Source organism: Lasioglossum baleicum, chromosome 19 (assembly GCF_051020765.1).
Source record: "Lasioglossum baleicum chromosome 19, iyLasBale1, whole genome shotgun sequence".
In the NCBI taxonomy this organism is placed as follows: Eukaryota; Metazoa; Arthropoda; class Insecta; order Hymenoptera; family Halictidae; genus Lasioglossum; species Lasioglossum baleicum.
The window spans coordinates 7,381,478-7,399,534 of record NC_134947.1 but is presented as its reverse complement, the minus strand read 5'-3'; the positions used below and the strand labels follow the sequence as shown (position 1 = coordinate 7,399,534).

The window sequence follows — 18,057 nt, the reverse complement described above, 5'->3', positions numbered from 1 at the left end:
TTTGCAGGTCGCATTTACTTCATACAGACTCGAAGAGGATTTAAAATTAATATTTTATCGTCTCGCTACCTCGTTTCAGTTACTCAAAGCTTGAAAGATAAAAGCATAAACAAAGGTGTCGACTAAAGTACCGAATATTTATTTTACATTACGGTAGTTATTTTATTGAATAAAATTGGATTCCTATAAAGTTCCCCAGTTATGTAGAAAGTGGAGTGCGAGTAACTGAAGGATAAACTCCGATCGCATTGTACACGGTGTTCCAGAAATATGATGCTTTCTTGCAAGATCCAACTCCCAAGGTCATTTGAAGTAACTTTTTCCGTCGCGAAAATGTCCTCTGCGGTTTCTTTCAGGAATTATTAACGAAAAACGCGAACCAATCAGAGAACGGCTACTACGAACAGATTCTAGCTAGGCCAATGCCAACGCCGCACTCAGCGGGGTCTGTGCTCTGATTGGTTCGTGTTTTTCGTTAACAACTCGTTAACGAAGCCGTGGAGATAATTTTTGTAAAGGAAAAACCTTTTTCAAATGACCTTAGGGATCACACTTTTCAAGGAAATACATTTATCGGACACCTGTATAACTCTTCAGTTCCTATTCAGATTTTATACAACAAGATTACAGAGGATAAAAATGATTGATTCCTTGAAATTTCCCCGTTTTGTTTTACAAGAAACAATATGTATTCTTCGACTAAGACAAGTTGGAAAGTTCTAGTTGCGGTACTTGCAAGGTTTAGAGGTTAAGGTAAATCTTGAAGTAGCCCGGTCGTCAAGAAATTTTCTAACAGCGTGTTTCTCACGCTCCAAGTCCCCGGAACAAAGTTTCACGCCTTACCAAAAACAAATGTAACGCACGTGCAACGGACCAAGTAATTGCGAGAGTTTTACGCGTTCCGATTATAATAAAGGATTTGCAAGTGGCGCGAATCTGCACTCGTGTTTTATTAGAAACTTGCTTATGTACTGGTATTTTTATTACATTCCGGTGTGACACAGTTACGTGATGTCGAGTATTCCATCGAACAGTTCAACAGTTTTCCAATACATACAAAACGTGCACGAAAGCGCAACTTTATTAAACACGATCCTCGGCTTTAACCAACAGAAAAATGCGCTTCAATTTTTTGTTTTTCAATAGGTATTCATAGTATACCCCCCCCCCATCCCAGCGGTAAATAAACATCTGCGAAAAAAGTGTTCGGTATTATAAATTCCAGTAGGTCCTGTTTTTATTTTTAGCGTCTCTTATTAAGATCGAAAAGTGCGATTGAATTGTTTTTCTGTTTTTCACTAGATACTCATATTCCCCCCACCCAGCGGTAAATAAACATCTACGAAAAAATTGTTCAGTAGTATATGTAGATCCCAGTACATTTCGTTGCATCCAGTTTCATTTTATTTTAAACGTCGCTTATTATATCAGCTTTAGTAATTATATCAGTATTAAATAACAGAAAAGTGCGGTAAATAAGCGGTAAATAAACATCTGCGAAAAATTGTTCGGTATTATAATTCCAGTGCATTCCGTTGCATCCAGTTTCATTTTATTCATAACGTCGCTTATTATATCAATTTTACGCTGTTTAAAAAATCCTAAAATTTCCGATTACCGTTTGAATGCGGCACACGGTGCTTGGAAGTAATTTATTGTCTAACTTTTATCAAAATTTGTTGGCAAATTATTAATAACATAATGTCTTAAATAAACTGAACTCATTTCAGGAAAAATAAAACTTTAACTAATATTAATCGCGATGTTTATGAAATATTTCAATGAATTTATAGATGTATGATTATCTAAAGAAATATGTACCTAAGAACATGCCTTTGACTAATGCACCACTGCGATTAGATAAGAACTCAAACGAAATGCTATGCGTGAAAATGTGACTTATGTTTTCGAAGCTGTTCCTCTGCCACTGTACAGCCAGTAAACACAACAGAAAAAAACAAACATGAGTTTCTTCGTAATAATCGTAACCAGTCATTTATATTACAATTGAAGAATTAATTATTATATATTGCGAAACTTTTTCAATTTATTCTACATCCGTTCGCACAGTGCTTATTTATTCCTACACAGTATGTTTATTTAACTTGTTGTTTACGGTGCTTGTTATTTACAATTCTTTTAATTCATACCATACCGATTTCAAAGCTTTTATTTATTCTTTGACGAAAAATAAATATTTCGAATACTATTTATGTACTTCTGATTTTATTTGTGTGGATTAAAAGAGAATAAGTATTTCAAATAGAATATATACATATAATTTAAAAAGTAACATATTCTATTTCGACAATCTAAACCACGAAATAAAATAGTTCTATGTATATTTCGAGAATTTAAAACGTAAAATAAAATATTTCTATTGAACAATTTGAAACAGAAAATAAAATATTTTATTAATCTTACTTTACTATTTTATTCATCTTTAAGCATTGGGTCATTCTCTGAGACACAACTTATTCTCCAAAAAATATTAAAAATAAAAATACTAAATATGTAAAAATATTTAATAAAAATATGTCGAGATGAAATCCAAATATTTTTAATATTCTTGAAATATATATATAGAATACTATTTTGAGATACTATTTTAAGAACTTATTATATCAAATCGAATATTTCATTTTCAAAGCGGTACGCATACTTTATAAATGAAACAAATATAATGAATTAAAATAAATAGGATTGTATTCACTATTTACTATTTCAAATACTATTTTACCCAGCTCTCTGATAGTAGACATATCATTTTATAGTTTCCCACGGCCATTTTTATCGAGAGACATAAAACTGCATGTGCATATACCCCACGCAATCCCTGCCTACGTTTTTCCAAAAGGTTCGAAACTGTATGGTAAACGTACAACCGTACTGTTTAATAGAACGTCAATGTCAACCACCGAGCGGTACGTAAACAATCGTCTAAATAGGACGAACAAACTGGACTGGCAAACAATTCCTCGTAAAGAGAACAGAAAAAACGTCCTTCCCAGAAGCATACATAGAACGCTTGCATAAAAGAAGATCGGTCAAAGTAGTGGCCGGAGTTGGTTAAGAGTGGAAATACGGAAAAAATTCGTATGAGCATCAGGCAGCTCGACTTGGTTGTAACAGAGACTCACACTTTTCCCCTACTTTCGCATTGTTACTCATCCATTCGCCCCTTTCGAGTCAACATCTATACGTCATCGTTCGTACACGCGGTGCACGCATACGCGCGCGTGCGTACACAAACCCCAGTGACACGAGCTGAAATGCGCACCCACACGAGCAACGGCGACATGTGTACGCGCACGCAGGGCGCATCTGTCAAAAGCATTTCTCTTGCCGTCGTGTGCAGACTTCCTTACATCCTATTTCATGGTTTCGTCGGGCGAGCTTCTCTCTCGCTCTCTCCCTTGCTCACACTCTCTCGCTCTCGCGCGCGTATCTGCTGTCACGCAAAAAACCGATGCAACGTGCCACCGCGCCGTCTCATTCTCTCTCTCTCACTCTCTCTCTCTTTCTCGTGGGCTGTGTTACTCACTTGCCGATAATCTCGCAGAGCTCGTAAACCTCGTCGAAGAGAACCTCGTCGTCCGCCATAGTGGCGACGAGGAGGTCGAGTAAGTCGACCGAACGAGGGTTCTGAACGCGCCAAAAGGCGCGTCGAAGCTACGCGAATTCGTAATAATTCGTAAGGTAGGCGTGCAAAGTACGCGTGTTCCTCTCCTCTCGTGCGTTCTGGGGCGACGTCGTGGGTTTCGTGTGGTGCCGTGTGGAATACGGCGGGCGGCGTGAACGTAGCCGCGTATCGTAGATTCACGGCCGCCTCTCCTTCTCCCACTCTCGTACCTCCGGCGACGGCTGTCCCTCTCGGTCCCGCGACACCGTCGAATTTGTTTTCCTCTACGCACACGTTACGCACATACACACATCCTCTTATATGTACACAGTCGCGGAGAGATGATACACCCGTGTAGCACGCCCGGACCCGTCGTCGTCGTCGTCGCACTAGCACTCGATCGGTGGACACGAGTTCGCGACCGTATAACCAACCCGCGTCGAGCGAGAACACGGCAAACAACGTAAAGATTCTCTGTAGACTGTATCGGGGCCGTCTCAGTGGTGACGAAGTAACACACCGACTGACACCGCCTTTGCGAGGCCTCGTCCCGCCTCGGTCTCGCCGGCAAAGTCAGCGCACGCAACACCGACGGGAATATTACGGGTTTAATACGTAGTACGGCCGTTTGCACAATATCTCTCTCTCGTGTCCCGTGGGGCCACGAACGGAACCGGATCGGATCGGCCCGAATCGGTTGCCTCGTCGGAACGCTCGGCCGTGTACGATTGACAAGGACCGACCAGCTAGATGCGGCCAGACGGACACCGATGCCCTCTGCACACGCTTTCCCCGTCTGTCAAACGCTCGACCAGCAGATTCACTCGCTCCGAAGCAAGACTGGTTGCATAAAACGCGGCGAGCGACTGCGCCGACCAACAGCTCCACCTCCGCACCCCTCCGACGAACTGTCGTACTTCGGGGGAGCGGGCGTGGCGCCGCTTCGCGTGCAATCTTTGCCGCTTTGATGCACTATATCCAACCATGTATATCCCTCGCTCTCTACGCTCACCGCTCTATTACATCGTGCGTATTATTCCTCGAGCGCAACTAGCGCTGCCGACGAACCTCCCACACTTCCGCTCCGACGATAATTCACGAAATGATTCAACCATGGACGAGATATTGGAATAGACATGACACCTTGTGGGACTTGGTGTCCTCGGGAATCTGTAGTACCGACACCTTAAAATGCCAGTGATAGCAATAATTTTAAATTATATCCATAATTTGCTATCAAACCGGCTGTAAATATTGTGACAAATGGTAATGGGACTCAATGGGAGTCAGTCTGGGGCGTTAGCGCACCAATACCGACGGACACCAAAATACTATCCCGTCGGTGGTGTCAGGTCTATTCCTCTATACACAGATTTTTAAGTCTATGTCCTATATCTCATCTGTGATTGAGCTTCCGAAAATCGATCGAATCGGATTCAGCCAAAATTTTCCGCATAACCTTGTCTTGCATAAACAAACGTGTTTCCCAAAGGGATTTTTCGCAAAAATGTTTCTTATCATTTCAGTGTCATTTTCTACCTTACCGGGATTGCGTTTATTAAAAATTAAACAATCATATGCAAATTTATAACCCAGAACCACCGGCCAGTTACTATTTGAGACTGTTAGACCCTGTGCTATTCCGCGGCGCGAAAAGACCGGTCGGTAACGGGTTCTAGCGACGAGATACTGACCTGATATGTACCACCGTTGAGATACTACTGGAGACTGCCAGCCCAATTCACCGACAAGGAACGAAATATCTGAAACAGACTCAATATTGGGTGAACACATAATAAAAAATTAAAAAAAGAGACATGCAAAATGATTGTCCACTCGATAGTCCATTTTAGCGCAACCCTACTCCATAAAATGTACGGATGAACATCTCAAAACAACGCGACCAGTGCATTATATCTGTCGCGACGCTAATTTATTTCATCGAAAAGAGAAATCTCCCGTGCACTTTCGTTTCTTTTTACGCAACTCTAAATGGAACCACCATAGCAGCCATTTCAACCCTTTGGAGTCTATCGGAACATGTGTGTCCAATCTTACGTGCGCCTAATGGGACAAATAGATCCCGTTTTCCATTATACACGAATATACCAGTCTTCAGTGACGCACCCAGGGGGGGGGGGCTAGGGGGCCAGGTCCCCCAAAGAAAAAAAATGTTTACCTTTCAAAATTCAAATCGCGGAATAGCCCTTGACAGATATGTTCGCTACAAAAAAAGGTCATCACGCCAAATCTAGGGCTGGGTTCAACTCGGCCCCCCCAAAATTGCATCCTGGGTGCGTCACTGCCAGTCTTAGAATGCACACCATGCAAATACAGACTCCAAAGGGTTAATTTATGGGGGATGGACAAGCCGAATACATTTTTTCGCAACGCTATTCTACAAATAAGAAATAACTAATATATCCCAAAGCAAACACGACCAGTGCATAATTTGACGCGATGCTAATTTTTTAAATTCGATAAGGAGAACTCCCGTGCACTTCAATTTCTTTGTACGCAAGTCTAAAGAGGGAAGCAATGGCTGCGAGTGTTCAGGGGCAGCCACACCGGCTGCAAGTCCCCAGTGGCAGTCATGTCAAGGTGCAGTGCGGCATTTTATTTATCGCAACTCTAAAAGGCGGAATTTTCTACCTTTTGCATACTGGAAAACTTCACATTGAACCGATTCGATTCTGCGAATTCCCACAGAAACACCTGAGAAGGCGACTATACTTCGCGGCCTCGAATATTATTACTGAAAGACATTGCAAAACCAGTTTTGCATGGCGCGATGAACACTACATTCCATCGATAAAGCTACTGTACTTCACGTAAAGATACCTCGTCTTTTACCTTACGGGCCGACGCACAGTGTCGCGAAATGCCTGTTTTTTGGACAAAAATCAATAACTTTCGTTCTGTTCATGATAGAGACATGAAACAAAATGGGTTTTCTTCTTTATATTGAAAGAAATCTGAACATGATATTATTATAAATATAGTAATTTATTTAAACAATAAAAAACGATTTTAATAAACAAAATTTAATTTTTTTGCGCGTTATCAGTACGTGATATTTACAATTTTTAAGTAGCATAATTAATATGTAAGTATAATAGAAATATAAGTATAATAGATAATAATAAATACATAAAAATAATAGATAATGATAAATACATAAAAATAATAGATAAAAATAAATACATATAAGTATAATAGAAAATATAGATATTAAAAAAACAATTGTTTCCCTTAAATTATTCATTTTATTATAAATTATTCATATAAATTATAAATTATATTTATATTTATTTACAATTATAAATTATAAATTATTCATAATTATCAGAATCTGAACCTTCGCTTTCTACAAGTGAACGACATACTTGATACCAGAATGCGTATAATACATTCATTTTACTGCGGGAAAATTTACACACGTTATCTGACTAGGAGAAAATGTGAAACGTGTTTTTAAAATATATAAAAAGTAGATTAATTTTTTTTGTTAATAACTTTTTTATAAACAATGACCAGCGAGTAACACCATTACAACATTATTCGGGGTGCTGACCTGGACAACATATTAAAAAATCAGCGTGATCAGAGGGTGTTACCTTTTTGTAAATAATTATCAATGATATTAGAACATTAATTTTTATTTATTTAATCATATCTGTAATTTATGTAATATAAACATTCTTTTATTTATTCAACAACCGTAGTCAAATCTCATATATCTACAAGAGGATATTCGCGTACTCGGCTGCTGACCGGTACTTGCTACATATTTTGTTAAATAACTCTGATGTTCGCCGAAAGTCGCAAATTAGACTTATATAATATCAAAATATACTATCTTAGGAATAGACACAACCAAAATCACCGATACGTTCGGATACGTTTTTTTTTTATCCTCTGGTAAAGATTAGGGAAACCTATAAAATTTTATTGTTTCATTTCAGGTCAATTATTATGTTGCATATAAGTATTACAAAATTTTTAAAGTTGAATTACAATTAGCCAACCCCTAGCCATTATTTCCTAAAAAAATTATTTCCTAGAAACGTGTTTTGTTCATATCACAACGTAAACAAGTTACGCTGAGAATTGATGTACTATTTGATCTTCCTAATATTCGCTTATAAGATTCCCTGCAACTAATTTTCTACTGCATTTTTAAAATTTTTGTTTTCAAAAAATGATTATTTGGACATTTTAACATAGTATGAACATAGTTTTGAATCGATATCAAGATGTGACTTTTTCGATTTTTGTCCATGGTTTGCGACACTGTGCGACGAGGCGTTCGATACGCTTTACATACACATCGTGTATGTCTACTAACGCGATCGAACCACTACGTTGTGGGAGGTTAGTCCAAAAAATGTACATGCTGGTGAAACGCAGTGGTACGTTCCCTGCATTTAGCGCTCACACACCATCAAATGGCTAAAGGCACACGTCGCTACGTTCAAGTAAGCTGCAGTGTTTTCCGCCATCGCAAGTCACGCCCAACACCATGGCTTGCACCGCATTAGATGCTAATACGATGCTCACCATGGCATTGTCGTGCATACCGCCACAGGTGACGTAACTTAATGCGTCTTCTTTTTGCGTACGGCATTGTCGAACGATAGCGGAAACACTTGTTCCATTGCTGGAACGGAAAACGAGTCGTGTGTTATGGCACACCGCGAGGAGTTGAACGTAGTAACGTGCACCGTGATTTTGCGCCAACTGCTTACGGCAACCTGGCCTCAGAACGTACCAATACGTTTCTTCTCTACGTAGTGGTCCGGTGGGCGTATGCTCCACAATTTTGACAGTATCAAAAACTCTATAGTAATATTAAGTATCTCTGGAATTTAATGATCGTATGCTCCGTGCGCTACTGGTTCCGCAATGTTGATCCTCTACTCTAATACGAGGTCGCGACTCTTATAATTAAATCGAATCGTTTAGGTGCGTTTTTCAATATACGTGTAGTCGCGATTGTTCAACTATCGCTTCCACTTTAATTCCGCCTATAGACAACGCGGTTGTATTTTTCGCGACACTAAGACAATCGCGACAACAAATTATGATTCTCTCGCAACTCTAATCGAAATCGCGAATACCTACACCGCACCCGACAGCCGCATCGACTGCGTGGACCACTTTTGCAGTGGCTCGTTGCAGCTGGAGCATGGGCGCCTGAAATGTCGAAAGATTCGAACACAAACGCGATTCTTCTGCTGCGCAACGCTAATTCAACGAACAGAGATCCAAATGATTACTGAAAATTTTGTGCAAAACAGCTATACAAACTTCACTCTTATAGAATTGGAATATCTCAAAATTGCTGCAAGTAAAAGTAAGAATGGAAAAGAGAATCGCGACTATTTCATTCGCAACGCTACATATTGAATGCAATAGAAATTGAAGTTAATTGAATATACTTAATTGAAGTGAATGGAAATCGCGAGTATCTCCGCAACGCTAACTTTGATCTCTGTTCAGAAACAATTAATGCAACACGCGTGGTTTTTTCGCAACGCTACTGCAAATCGCGAACGTGCCCATCTCCGCTGATCGTTGGGGCGGCGAGGCCTGCCCATATGTACAACTAACTACTTCTACTATTACTATTTCTACAGACGAGTACAGTGACAAGGTAGTAATGAAATGACTTCGCATCCGAAGATGCGAAGCCATTGTAGTTGCCCTCTTGAGCGACAGTTAGTCGGGGCCAATTCGGCATATAGCCTCTTCTTTTTCTTCGGCGGTCCACCAAAAATCTGAAACCCTAAACCTGCTCGCAGTGAAAACGACCGACGACTTCCAAAACGAAATACAAGTTTCGAGGGAAGCCGATCGTTCCGCTGCACAGTGGTCCCAAAGCCTGAAAACGTGGACAAAACCTCAAATCGTATTAAAATATTATTGGATCTGCTTGAAAATTGGTATTAACCCGTTTTTGGGGTTGCTGATTACGAATCTGAACTTAAAATTAAAAAAAAACAAAATGGCGCATCCAATATGGCGGACATATACATTAAAAAATTATTGGATCTGCTTGAAAATTGGTATGAACCCGTTTTTGGAGTTGCTGATTACGAATCTGAACTTAAAATTACAAAAAACAAAATGGCGGATCCAATTTGGCGGCACAAAATTATTCGTTCTTCTCAAAAATTGTTTATCAAGATTTTAAACATAGTCATTATAAATCAAATTAATTTTAAAAAAAGATAACTTAGTTTTTAATACATAGTATATAATATAATAATATAATAGAATATAAATTACAATATAATATAAATTACGATATAATATAACAGGATAACATTTTGAACATCTACTCAGAATCGGCATCTGGTTCCGTCTCTTCTATTCTGTTATTTACTTCCGGTGTCTGTAGCAATGCAATTGCTTCTGGAAATTCCGAAAGAAGCATTCACGTTACTTTACGTATAAAAACAGCGTTTGTCTTCGAAAAATATAAAAAAATTTCAGATATATTGTACGATTGTTTATAAAAAAAACTGGCAATCTGTGTCCTCCATACGTTCTAAGCATAATCCTTCAAAAACTGTTTAAATTTTACAGAAAAACTTGGTGGATATCCCTCACAGTTTGAGAAGAAATGCAACGAAAGCTCACAAAATACCTACTCGACATTACAAAAAAAACAGCGATACGAAAAACGGGGCAGAGGCGGGCAGCTAATTTTTTTTTAAAATTGCAACATAATAGTATAAACTAGAAGCTCGAACAAGTTTTAGCGAACGAGGGTGGACGAGACTCAACTTTTACCCCAATCTTTAAAATTTATGCCTTCACTTTTACCCTTTCTTCTTGTTCCGGCAAACCAGTGCGCATCCGATCGGCTTTACCGACCTCGCGTGGCCACGATCAGGTGACGTCACGTCGTCGCGGCACCCCCACCCTGCGGCCGCGGAACGCGCGATTTTCGGCAGGCACCGGCTGATCGAACCGATTCCTCACTCTGTTAACGGACACCGCGTTCACCACACAACCGTTAGCAGTCGTCATCACACGCGTTCTTACACTTTGTCTATACCACACACCACGTCGCCTCGCGTTAATAGCACCACCTCGCGTTTTCCTCTATAGTGGGCCATCCCAATCATTGCGACACACTCAATTACTTGTACCATTTGTTATCGTGTCTGATTAAAGTGTTTTTGTTACTAACTCAGTTACGTCAACGTTCACCCACGACAATCTCAGAATTCCCACATCCGATCCGCGAACACTTCTCCATACATAGTTATCAGTTAATAATAAATATTTTGCACTAAAAACTATGCAACTTACCTCCACAAACAGCATCCATAATGCACACTTAAAATCGATACGTTCCAATACAATTTACGCACTGTACAGTTAGAACTCGCACTGAGACTTGGAAGAGTACGAAGACACTGTCTAATGAAACCGAAGTTCGGACTGCGACTGTTGGTCAGGTATAAAAATGCGACCTTTTTGCCGTTTACCTCCAAGTAGACATACTCTTAGAGTAGCCAACCCCACAATTAAAACTTACCTAGCTGAAAGTTCATTTTTTAGGTTTTGTCCACGTTTTCGGGCTTTGGGACCACTGTGCGCTGGTGCAATCGAGCAGGTGCGCAACGAAAGCTACACGAGCAGGAAGAATCGAGCACGTAGTATCAATTCGAACGTCATGCCTCGTTCGATTTAGCTTCGAGACGAAACTTCCAGCTCTTCCGGTGGACTGACTACCGTGCGAATCGCGGCCTACCCGAAAGAGAAAGCGGTAGCCAGCCCCGGCCCCTACCTACTTAGAACGAACAGTCACACCAAGAAGGTAAGCTACCTACCTACCTAGCTCTATATTTAAAAAATGGCAAAAGACACAAGCTCTCCAACACATTCGCAACACGATCTCCACACAGACGCCAGGGTGCAACAGCCTAACACCTAGAGAGAACGTCCCGGGACGCCTCCGACACCCTAACGTTCGAATAACAAGCACACTGTAAGGTACGTACCAGTTCTCCTGAAATCGACTGACAATGGCAGTGATCATTGCAAGATGAATTGAAAAATGTAACTGCATTGTTCACTGAATTAAATTATGCGTAATTCTAAATATTGTTATTAGTGAATTGAGAAAGTTACGCGCGCGAACATTCCACGACGATCCGTGTAGCATGTCGCGGATCGACAGGAATGTGCGCAACTGAATCTAGACAACCGACGCAATTCCACTGCCTAACAACATACACACACACAAGTGGAAAATACGTCGTGCACAATACACTAACCATTGTCAGTCGCCACATATATATTAATAAAAAACAATATTCCATGTGTCCGTTGCTCTCACCCTCCCGAGTAGCGCCTGGGCACGCGAGAGGATTCGAGCAACGAACAGGGAACCTCAAAATATCCTGAAAATCCTAACTGAAAGAATCCGTTAGATTTTGTACGGGCTAACATTCTTGCATTCTCGCAAAATGACTCTATTTTCAACTCAAAATATTATCTCAATTTACAAATTAAATATTTAGTTATTGAAAAGGCTAAGGAAAATTTAATTTTCGAGCAAAAAGGGATTGAAAAAGATTTTAATAAAGATATTCAACAGTCCATTTATTTATTTATGAAATATTTTAGAAACCCTCGGACGATCCTTTCGACGAAGCAAAGTTTCGAAATAATGGAAAAAGTACTGCACTAAATGTAAAGTACTCGTGAAAGTAATATATGTACGTTAATTTGTTTTGTCTAAAGAATCTATCCGTCGCGAATCGTCTTTTTGTACATGGTATCTGGTGCTTCCGAACAATTCAAAATTTTAAATTTGTATTTTAACATACAAACGATTATCTTGATGATAAAAAACGACTGTAGTAATTATGCAACAAATTATGAAAGATTTTTATCTTCTCACACAAATTGGAAATTCAATTATCGAAATTGTGAAATTCATAAAAAATAACGCGACGTACAAAAAGACCCTACCTAGCTAGGAAACAGATTACTACCCGCGGGAACGCCTGGCGTTCTCACGGTCACTGTACTCTTCAATATTGTCTACGAAAGAAAAAGAATATAAAAAAGACAGTTGTTTATTTACTCACTACTTGTTGGGAGGATGAGAAGCTGCGTTAGAGTCCTGAAATCAAAAAATAAAACAAAAAAAGATATTAAAAACAATTCATACAATTCATTTGCATATAAAAAGATCTTAATTTAAATGCTATTTAAATGATTTTCGAAATAAAAAATGTAGACTGTACAATTTTTCATTAATACTTTGAAAGGAAATGTTCAATAATAATGATTAATTGTGAAGATATATTGGTACTTACATTCTCTCCCCCTTGAAGAGAGCATGACACGTTGCCCTCGATCTCAGCTACCGATGTCCTCTTGGGTCATCAAGGTAGACAGTAGACAGCATTAAGCATCCACGTAAGCAGCCTCGAAATATTGTACACCCTTAGTGCTCTGTAACAGAAAGAATAAATTCATTTAATTTGAATCGAACGACTGACGAATCCGAGTTAATACAAAATATATGGTCATGAGCGGTTTGGACAAAAAGATATTCATTAACACAGTTTAATTTTAAAGATAATTGGTACTCACATTCACGTCCTCTCCTGCTTGTTGAAAGTACGACACGATGCTGTCTTGATTTCGATAATAATCGAAAAGTATCGATCTCGGCTAGCAATACCGTCTTTGCATCGAATCTGTAACAGAAAAATCAAATTCATTTGTTTCAATTGTCGAACAGTCAGAGACTAAATCCGAATCAACAATAAATAAACAAAATTTCAATAGAAAATCGAAAATTTGAACTGAAAATAAATAACCTTGATTTCTATTGCATGACACGAATTCAAATATAATTGATCGTCACGACACGGGAGTAAATCTGAATTAATAAGTAATAAATAATTTAAGTTTTGAATATTTATTTATTGTTCACTAATGCTTTGGAAAAACATGTTCAATAACACAGTTTAATTTTAAAGAGATAATTGGTACTCACGCTCGCGTCCTCTCCTGCTTGTTGAAAGTACGACACGAAGCTGCGTCTTGATTTCGATAATCGAATTCTGTCGACCTCGGCTAGCAATACCATCTTCGAATCGAATCTGTAACAGAAAAATCAAATTCATTTGTTTCATTTGTCCAACAGTCAGAGACTAAATCCGAATCAACAATAAATAAATAATTCAATTTGAATAGAAAATCGAAATTTATTTGAACGAAAATAAATAACCTTGCTTTCTATCAACCGACATGAATTCAAACTTCAAACACAACTGATCGTCACGATAGAGGAGTAAATCCGAATTAATACGAATTAAATCATTCAAGTTGAATATTTATTTATTGTTCACTAATGCTTTGGAAAAAGATGTTCAATAACACAGCTTAATTGGAAAGATAATTGGTACTCACGCTCGTGTCCTCTCCTGGTTGTTGAAAGTACGACAGGAAGCTTCGTCTTGATTTCGATAATCGAAACGTATCGATCTTGGTTAGCAATATGGTTTGTCGATCGATGGATTCTTTTCCTTCGAAATCTGTAACAGAAAATGCAAATTCATTCAATACAATTGACAACAGTCAGAAACTAAATCAGAATTAATAATAAATAAACAATTCAATTTGATTATGAGATCAAAATTAATTGTAACGGAAATGAAACAAACTCGATTTCTATAGTACGACACAAAAAATGCTCGTCACGACACAAGAGTAAATTATCGCGAGAAAGCAACACGATTCGAGCATGAATTTACGGCAATAAGAAATAAATAACTCACTTGAAAACAGAATTAATTTTGAAAAAGTTACAGTAAATAATCTTGGTTTCTAACGAATGATGAAACATTGAAACAGAACTCACCATGTAACGGTCCCTGCTTTGCATCGTATATTTTCTGCGTCTTGATCATGAATGACGCGGTTGACAAGGTCAGAAGGGTGGCTCGAAGAAAACGAAACGCACCTATTTATGCGTATTTACGTGCGATCACTTTGACTTTCTTGATTGCAATGAACTGCAGTTCTTGCGGTCCTTGCGACCGATTGTCACCGATGATTGATGACTGTTGACGACTGTTACCGGTGATCGGCGGTGTGCAGCAATTTTTCGGACGGACGCGACGGCCCGTGTTTACGTTTACATGTGCTGTCCTTTTCTACGTTCAGCACCGTTGACGCGGTCACAAAACAATAATATCTATGTTATAGCTGCAAACCAAGGAAAAGGTGAAGAGACGTTTTCATTGGTTTTTGAGAAAACAGCTTGTAATACTTTATTTTATGCACCCTATGAATAAATTGCTTCGTAAAGATTCATGAAAATATTTTTTAAAGATGCTCGGAAGGGATTTGTGTTCTCAATGAACAACGCTACCATCGCGATTCAAAAATACAAGAACCGCGTGCGGTGCTCCCAGAATCATTTTTATTATGCCATAATAAATTTTATTCATGAAATACCCGGGAGAGAGAGAGAGAGAGAAAGAGAGAGGGGATACAACCACCGACGGCATACTGTTAAAAACTGCCATCCTCACGGGACATCGTAAACGTAAAAATTTTTATTTTTACAAATGATTTTTTTATCTTTTATTCGCGATTTGAAATGTCTGTTTCAATAAAAATTTCCTCATCTCTGCTGCTACGACAATGAGTCAGTGGTCTTCTGCACCGACAAGATGCAGTCGGGGGCCTTCTGTTTCTTATTCCGGCCACGATATATCCTAGAGGGCGTAAGAAAACGGCAAAATTTTCAGGAAATCATATGTCCCGCGAGGCTGGCAATCTTTACAATATCTGGTCAGTGACGTGGGACAGAAAAATACATTGGATTATTGCTCTACTCCTATATCTCGTCTGCGGTAATGTCTAGCGGATAAATCTGATTGGTGTTTTCTTCTCTGTTTTTCGTGGTAAATGTCAGACGACGTGGCCGATGAAACATGGAAGCCGTGTCATACTGCAATGAAGATTGAAATTGTCATGAGACCACGATATGCCATGTAAAAAGATCAATTTTTAGGAGTGTACATTATTAACTAGATCTTCGTTTTGTTCTACTAAATGATCTAATGCTGTGAACGTGTCAGATTCGTGAAACATGGGTCTGTGCAAGTGTCCGAAACGGAGAGTAACAAATTTATTTTGTTTTGAACACCGTGTTAATGTTTGCGAACATTGTATGGTTACGAATCATCCAAAGGTACGTTGAAATGTTTTTAATACAAGTACACGTGCATAAATCCGTGTACGAATAGTATTTCCGATGATGCAATTATGTTGTATCGATGCTAGACGTAATTGAATGTTTATGTACAGTTCAGTGTTCACCAATAATTTTATAAAAGGAATTCTTTCAGAACTATCTTGTCTAAATTCTTTGTATAACAATTAGCAAATACTAACATAACTTATCTTCTTGCAGGAACTTATGCTTGTATCTATTCATTGTTTTACGTCTTTTCCAGTGTATTGTACAGTCGTATATCTTATGGCTTCACGATCATGATTACAATCCAGTCTGTAGCCTATGCTCGGTGAACTTAAACGAAGGTGACTGTGTCCGGTTAACATGTTACCACATGTTTCATTGGGCATGTTTAGACAAATATGCCAGAGAACTGCCAGCGACAACAGCACCTGCGGGATATAAGTGTCCAGCGTGCAAGGAGTGCATTTTTCCTGATTCAAAATTAGTATCGCCTGTGGCCGATGTTTTGAGGGAAAAATTAGCTGGAGTTAATTGGGCGAGAGCTGGTCTTGGTCTACCTCTGGTATATATTTAAAGCGATTGCATATTACAGTAAGTCCTCGACAAACGCCATTAATTCGTTGCAGCGCTTTCCATGTAAGATGTTACCAATACGATCTGCTTTGAATCTTTTATTTCAAAGAATGTAGGAGTAGTTCCAGTTTTGCAATCGAAATTTTGAGAAAAACAGCTTTAAAAAAATACTGAAATACTTCTCAAGATTTGCATAATAGAAACCACGTTCAAAATTTGAATTTAGCTTCAATCTCTTATTTTAAAAAGTTGCAAAATGAATAAATCATATTATAAAAGAAGAACTGAGTGGTGGTTCCATCTTTGCAATCTCATTTTAAGAAAAACGGCTTTAAACAATACTAAAATACTGCTTTGTACTGCTTGTTCATGGAAAATTGATCACTCAAAAATAGCTGAATGCCTACGCTGCACACAAGCGAACACTTCTCTTCGCCCATTCTGGCAATCAAAAAACGAATTTCGTAAAGTGTAAAACGAATCGGCGCAAGTGAAGGACTTAACTGTATACAGCTTTATTCTATGAAAATATTCTATAATATATATCGTTACAGCTCAGTGAAGACAGAGAGCAGAAACCAGAGCAAGAGCGTCCATCCCTAAGAGTTGAATCTACGTTGTACCAAAATCATACATTAACAACTTCGTCGTCGCCTACAGTTGCCACGTCACGTGTTTCCAGTAGTGTTAACTCGGTGCACGCAAATATCAATAATGTGCATTTAAACAATCAGAAAATCGGTCCACCCTATTCTATTGTAAATATCGACTCGTCTTTGGGACTGTCTACTCCAACATCACGAAAAGTATGCGAGGCTTACGACGATCCAAAAGAGATATCGTTCGACCACGACGAGAACAAATATAAAAGGAAGTCGGCACTGGAATGGTTCTTACGGTGGTGGAAGCTTATAGTTAGTCCAACATCGAGGCGTAGAAATTCACCGGGATCGTTGTATAAAAAATACGCAGTACTAGCTATGATGGGCATATTAGCATTTGTTGGAATTTTAATTTTGTTCTCCTGGCTGGGAAGGATGGCCACAGATGGAGACCCAACCCTCGACCTGCTCGCGAATCCTCATATCATGGTCGACGACTAACTTGTCGGTATTTAGTATATTCGAACTTTCACGACAAAGATTTGAAAGAAAGAACTGAGAGTATAAAGCGAATGAAACAATTGCCATCTGACGGCAATACAATGCTTGTAATATAGCAGATTTAGTTATCGGTAGACTGCGGATGTTTATGGAATTCTCAGTTTTTTTGTAGACGGAATAGAATCTTATTCTCAGTGGTGGTAGACCTCTGCAGATCTGAGATAAATAAAAAATTGTACTAAATTCTGTCGAATATTATGTACCTTTTTTGAAAAGTTTCAGCAGCCATAAATGCATAAAGATCCGCAGTCTAGTTATCAGTCAAACGGAGAACTGTGTATCGACAGAAGTATGATTTCATTCGACGTGAGTAATTAGCTTAAGGTACACCGTATTGTTAGCACTAATATCTGTTAATTTTTATGTAAAGCATACCTTATATAATTGTGTTGTATATTTCGCTCTGTATAGATTTACAAACTTTTTCAAAAGCACTGCATACGTCCTTG

The 18,057-nt window shown here is 38.8% G+C and overlaps 3 protein-coding genes across 10 annotated transcripts in view; 1 reads left to right on the top strand and 2 right to left on the bottom strand.

The window, feature by feature from the left end:
• Window positions 1-4,534, bottom strand: part of Cask (peripheral plasma membrane protein CASK) — a 601,001-nt gene extending 596,467 nt beyond the window's left edge. For 4 of the 8 annotated variants that reach the window (XM_076443710.1, XM_076443709.1, XM_076443714.1 and 1 more), the window contains exon 1: window positions 3,545-4,533. In XM_076443710.1, the coding sequence (XP_076299825.1) occupies window positions 3,545-3,603 (59 nt within the window). In that variant the 5' untranslated portion in view covers window positions 3,604-4,533. Of the gene's footprint in view, window positions 1-3,544 lie in introns of all 8 variants that reach the window. The other 4 variants (XM_076443708.1, XM_076443712.1, XM_076443713.1 and 1 more) reach the window with 2 other exon arrangements.
• A 5,673-nt stretch (window positions 4,535-10,207) lies between these two features.
• LOC143218505 (uncharacterized) lies at window positions 10,208-14,808 on the bottom strand. The gene is made up of 6 exons (XM_076443722.1): window positions 14,523-14,808; window positions 14,072-14,196; window positions 13,656-13,761; window positions 13,247-13,353; window positions 12,967-13,105; window positions 10,208-12,770 (listed from the first exon to the last, which is right to left on the bottom strand). The coding sequence occupies exons 1-4, from the start codon at window positions 14,569-14,571 to the stop codon at window positions 13,328-13,330; spliced, it is 306 nt and encodes a 101-aa protein (XP_076299837.1). The 5' UTR covers window positions 14,572-14,808; the 3' UTR covers window positions 10,208-12,770; window positions 12,967-13,105; window positions 13,247-13,327.
• Window positions 14,809-15,463: 655 nt separating this feature from the next.
• LOC143218296 (zinc finger protein-like 1 homolog) lies at window positions 15,464-17,823 on the top strand. Its single transcript, XM_076443417.1, has 3 exons — window positions 15,464-15,863; window positions 16,129-16,434; window positions 17,000-17,823. Exons 1-3 carry the CDS (start codon window positions 15,762-15,764, stop codon window positions 17,546-17,548), a joined length of 957 nt encoding a protein of 318 aa, XP_076299532.1. The 5' UTR covers window positions 15,464-15,761; the 3' UTR covers window positions 17,549-17,823.
• The last annotated feature ends 234 nt before the right edge of the window (window positions 17,824-18,057 follow it).

Coding starts and splice junctions, on each gene's coding strand:
- LOC143218505 (XM_076443722.1), bottom strand. CDS start 14,571: ATGATCAAGACGCAGAAAATATACGATGCAAAGCAGGGACCGTTACAT. Junction 13,762..14,071: donor AACCAGGAGAGGACACGAGC/GTGAGTACCAAT, acceptor TTTCTGTTACAG/ATTCGATTCGAAGATGGTAT. Junction 13,354..13,655: donor AAGCAGGAGAGGACGCGAGC/GTGAGTACCAAT, acceptor TTTCTGTTACAG/ATTCGATGCAAAGACGGTAT.
- LOC143218296 (XM_076443417.1), top strand. CDS start 15,762: ATGGGTCTGTGCAAGTGTCCGAAACGGAGAGTAACAAATTTATTTTGT. Junction 15,864..16,128: donor TGGTTACGAATCATCCAAAG/GTACGTTGAAAT, acceptor CGTCTTTTCCAG/TGTATTGTACAGTCGTATAT. Junction 16,435..16,999: donor CTGGTCTTGGTCTACCTCTG/GTATATATTTAA, acceptor ATATCGTTACAG/CTCAGTGAAGACAGAGAGCA.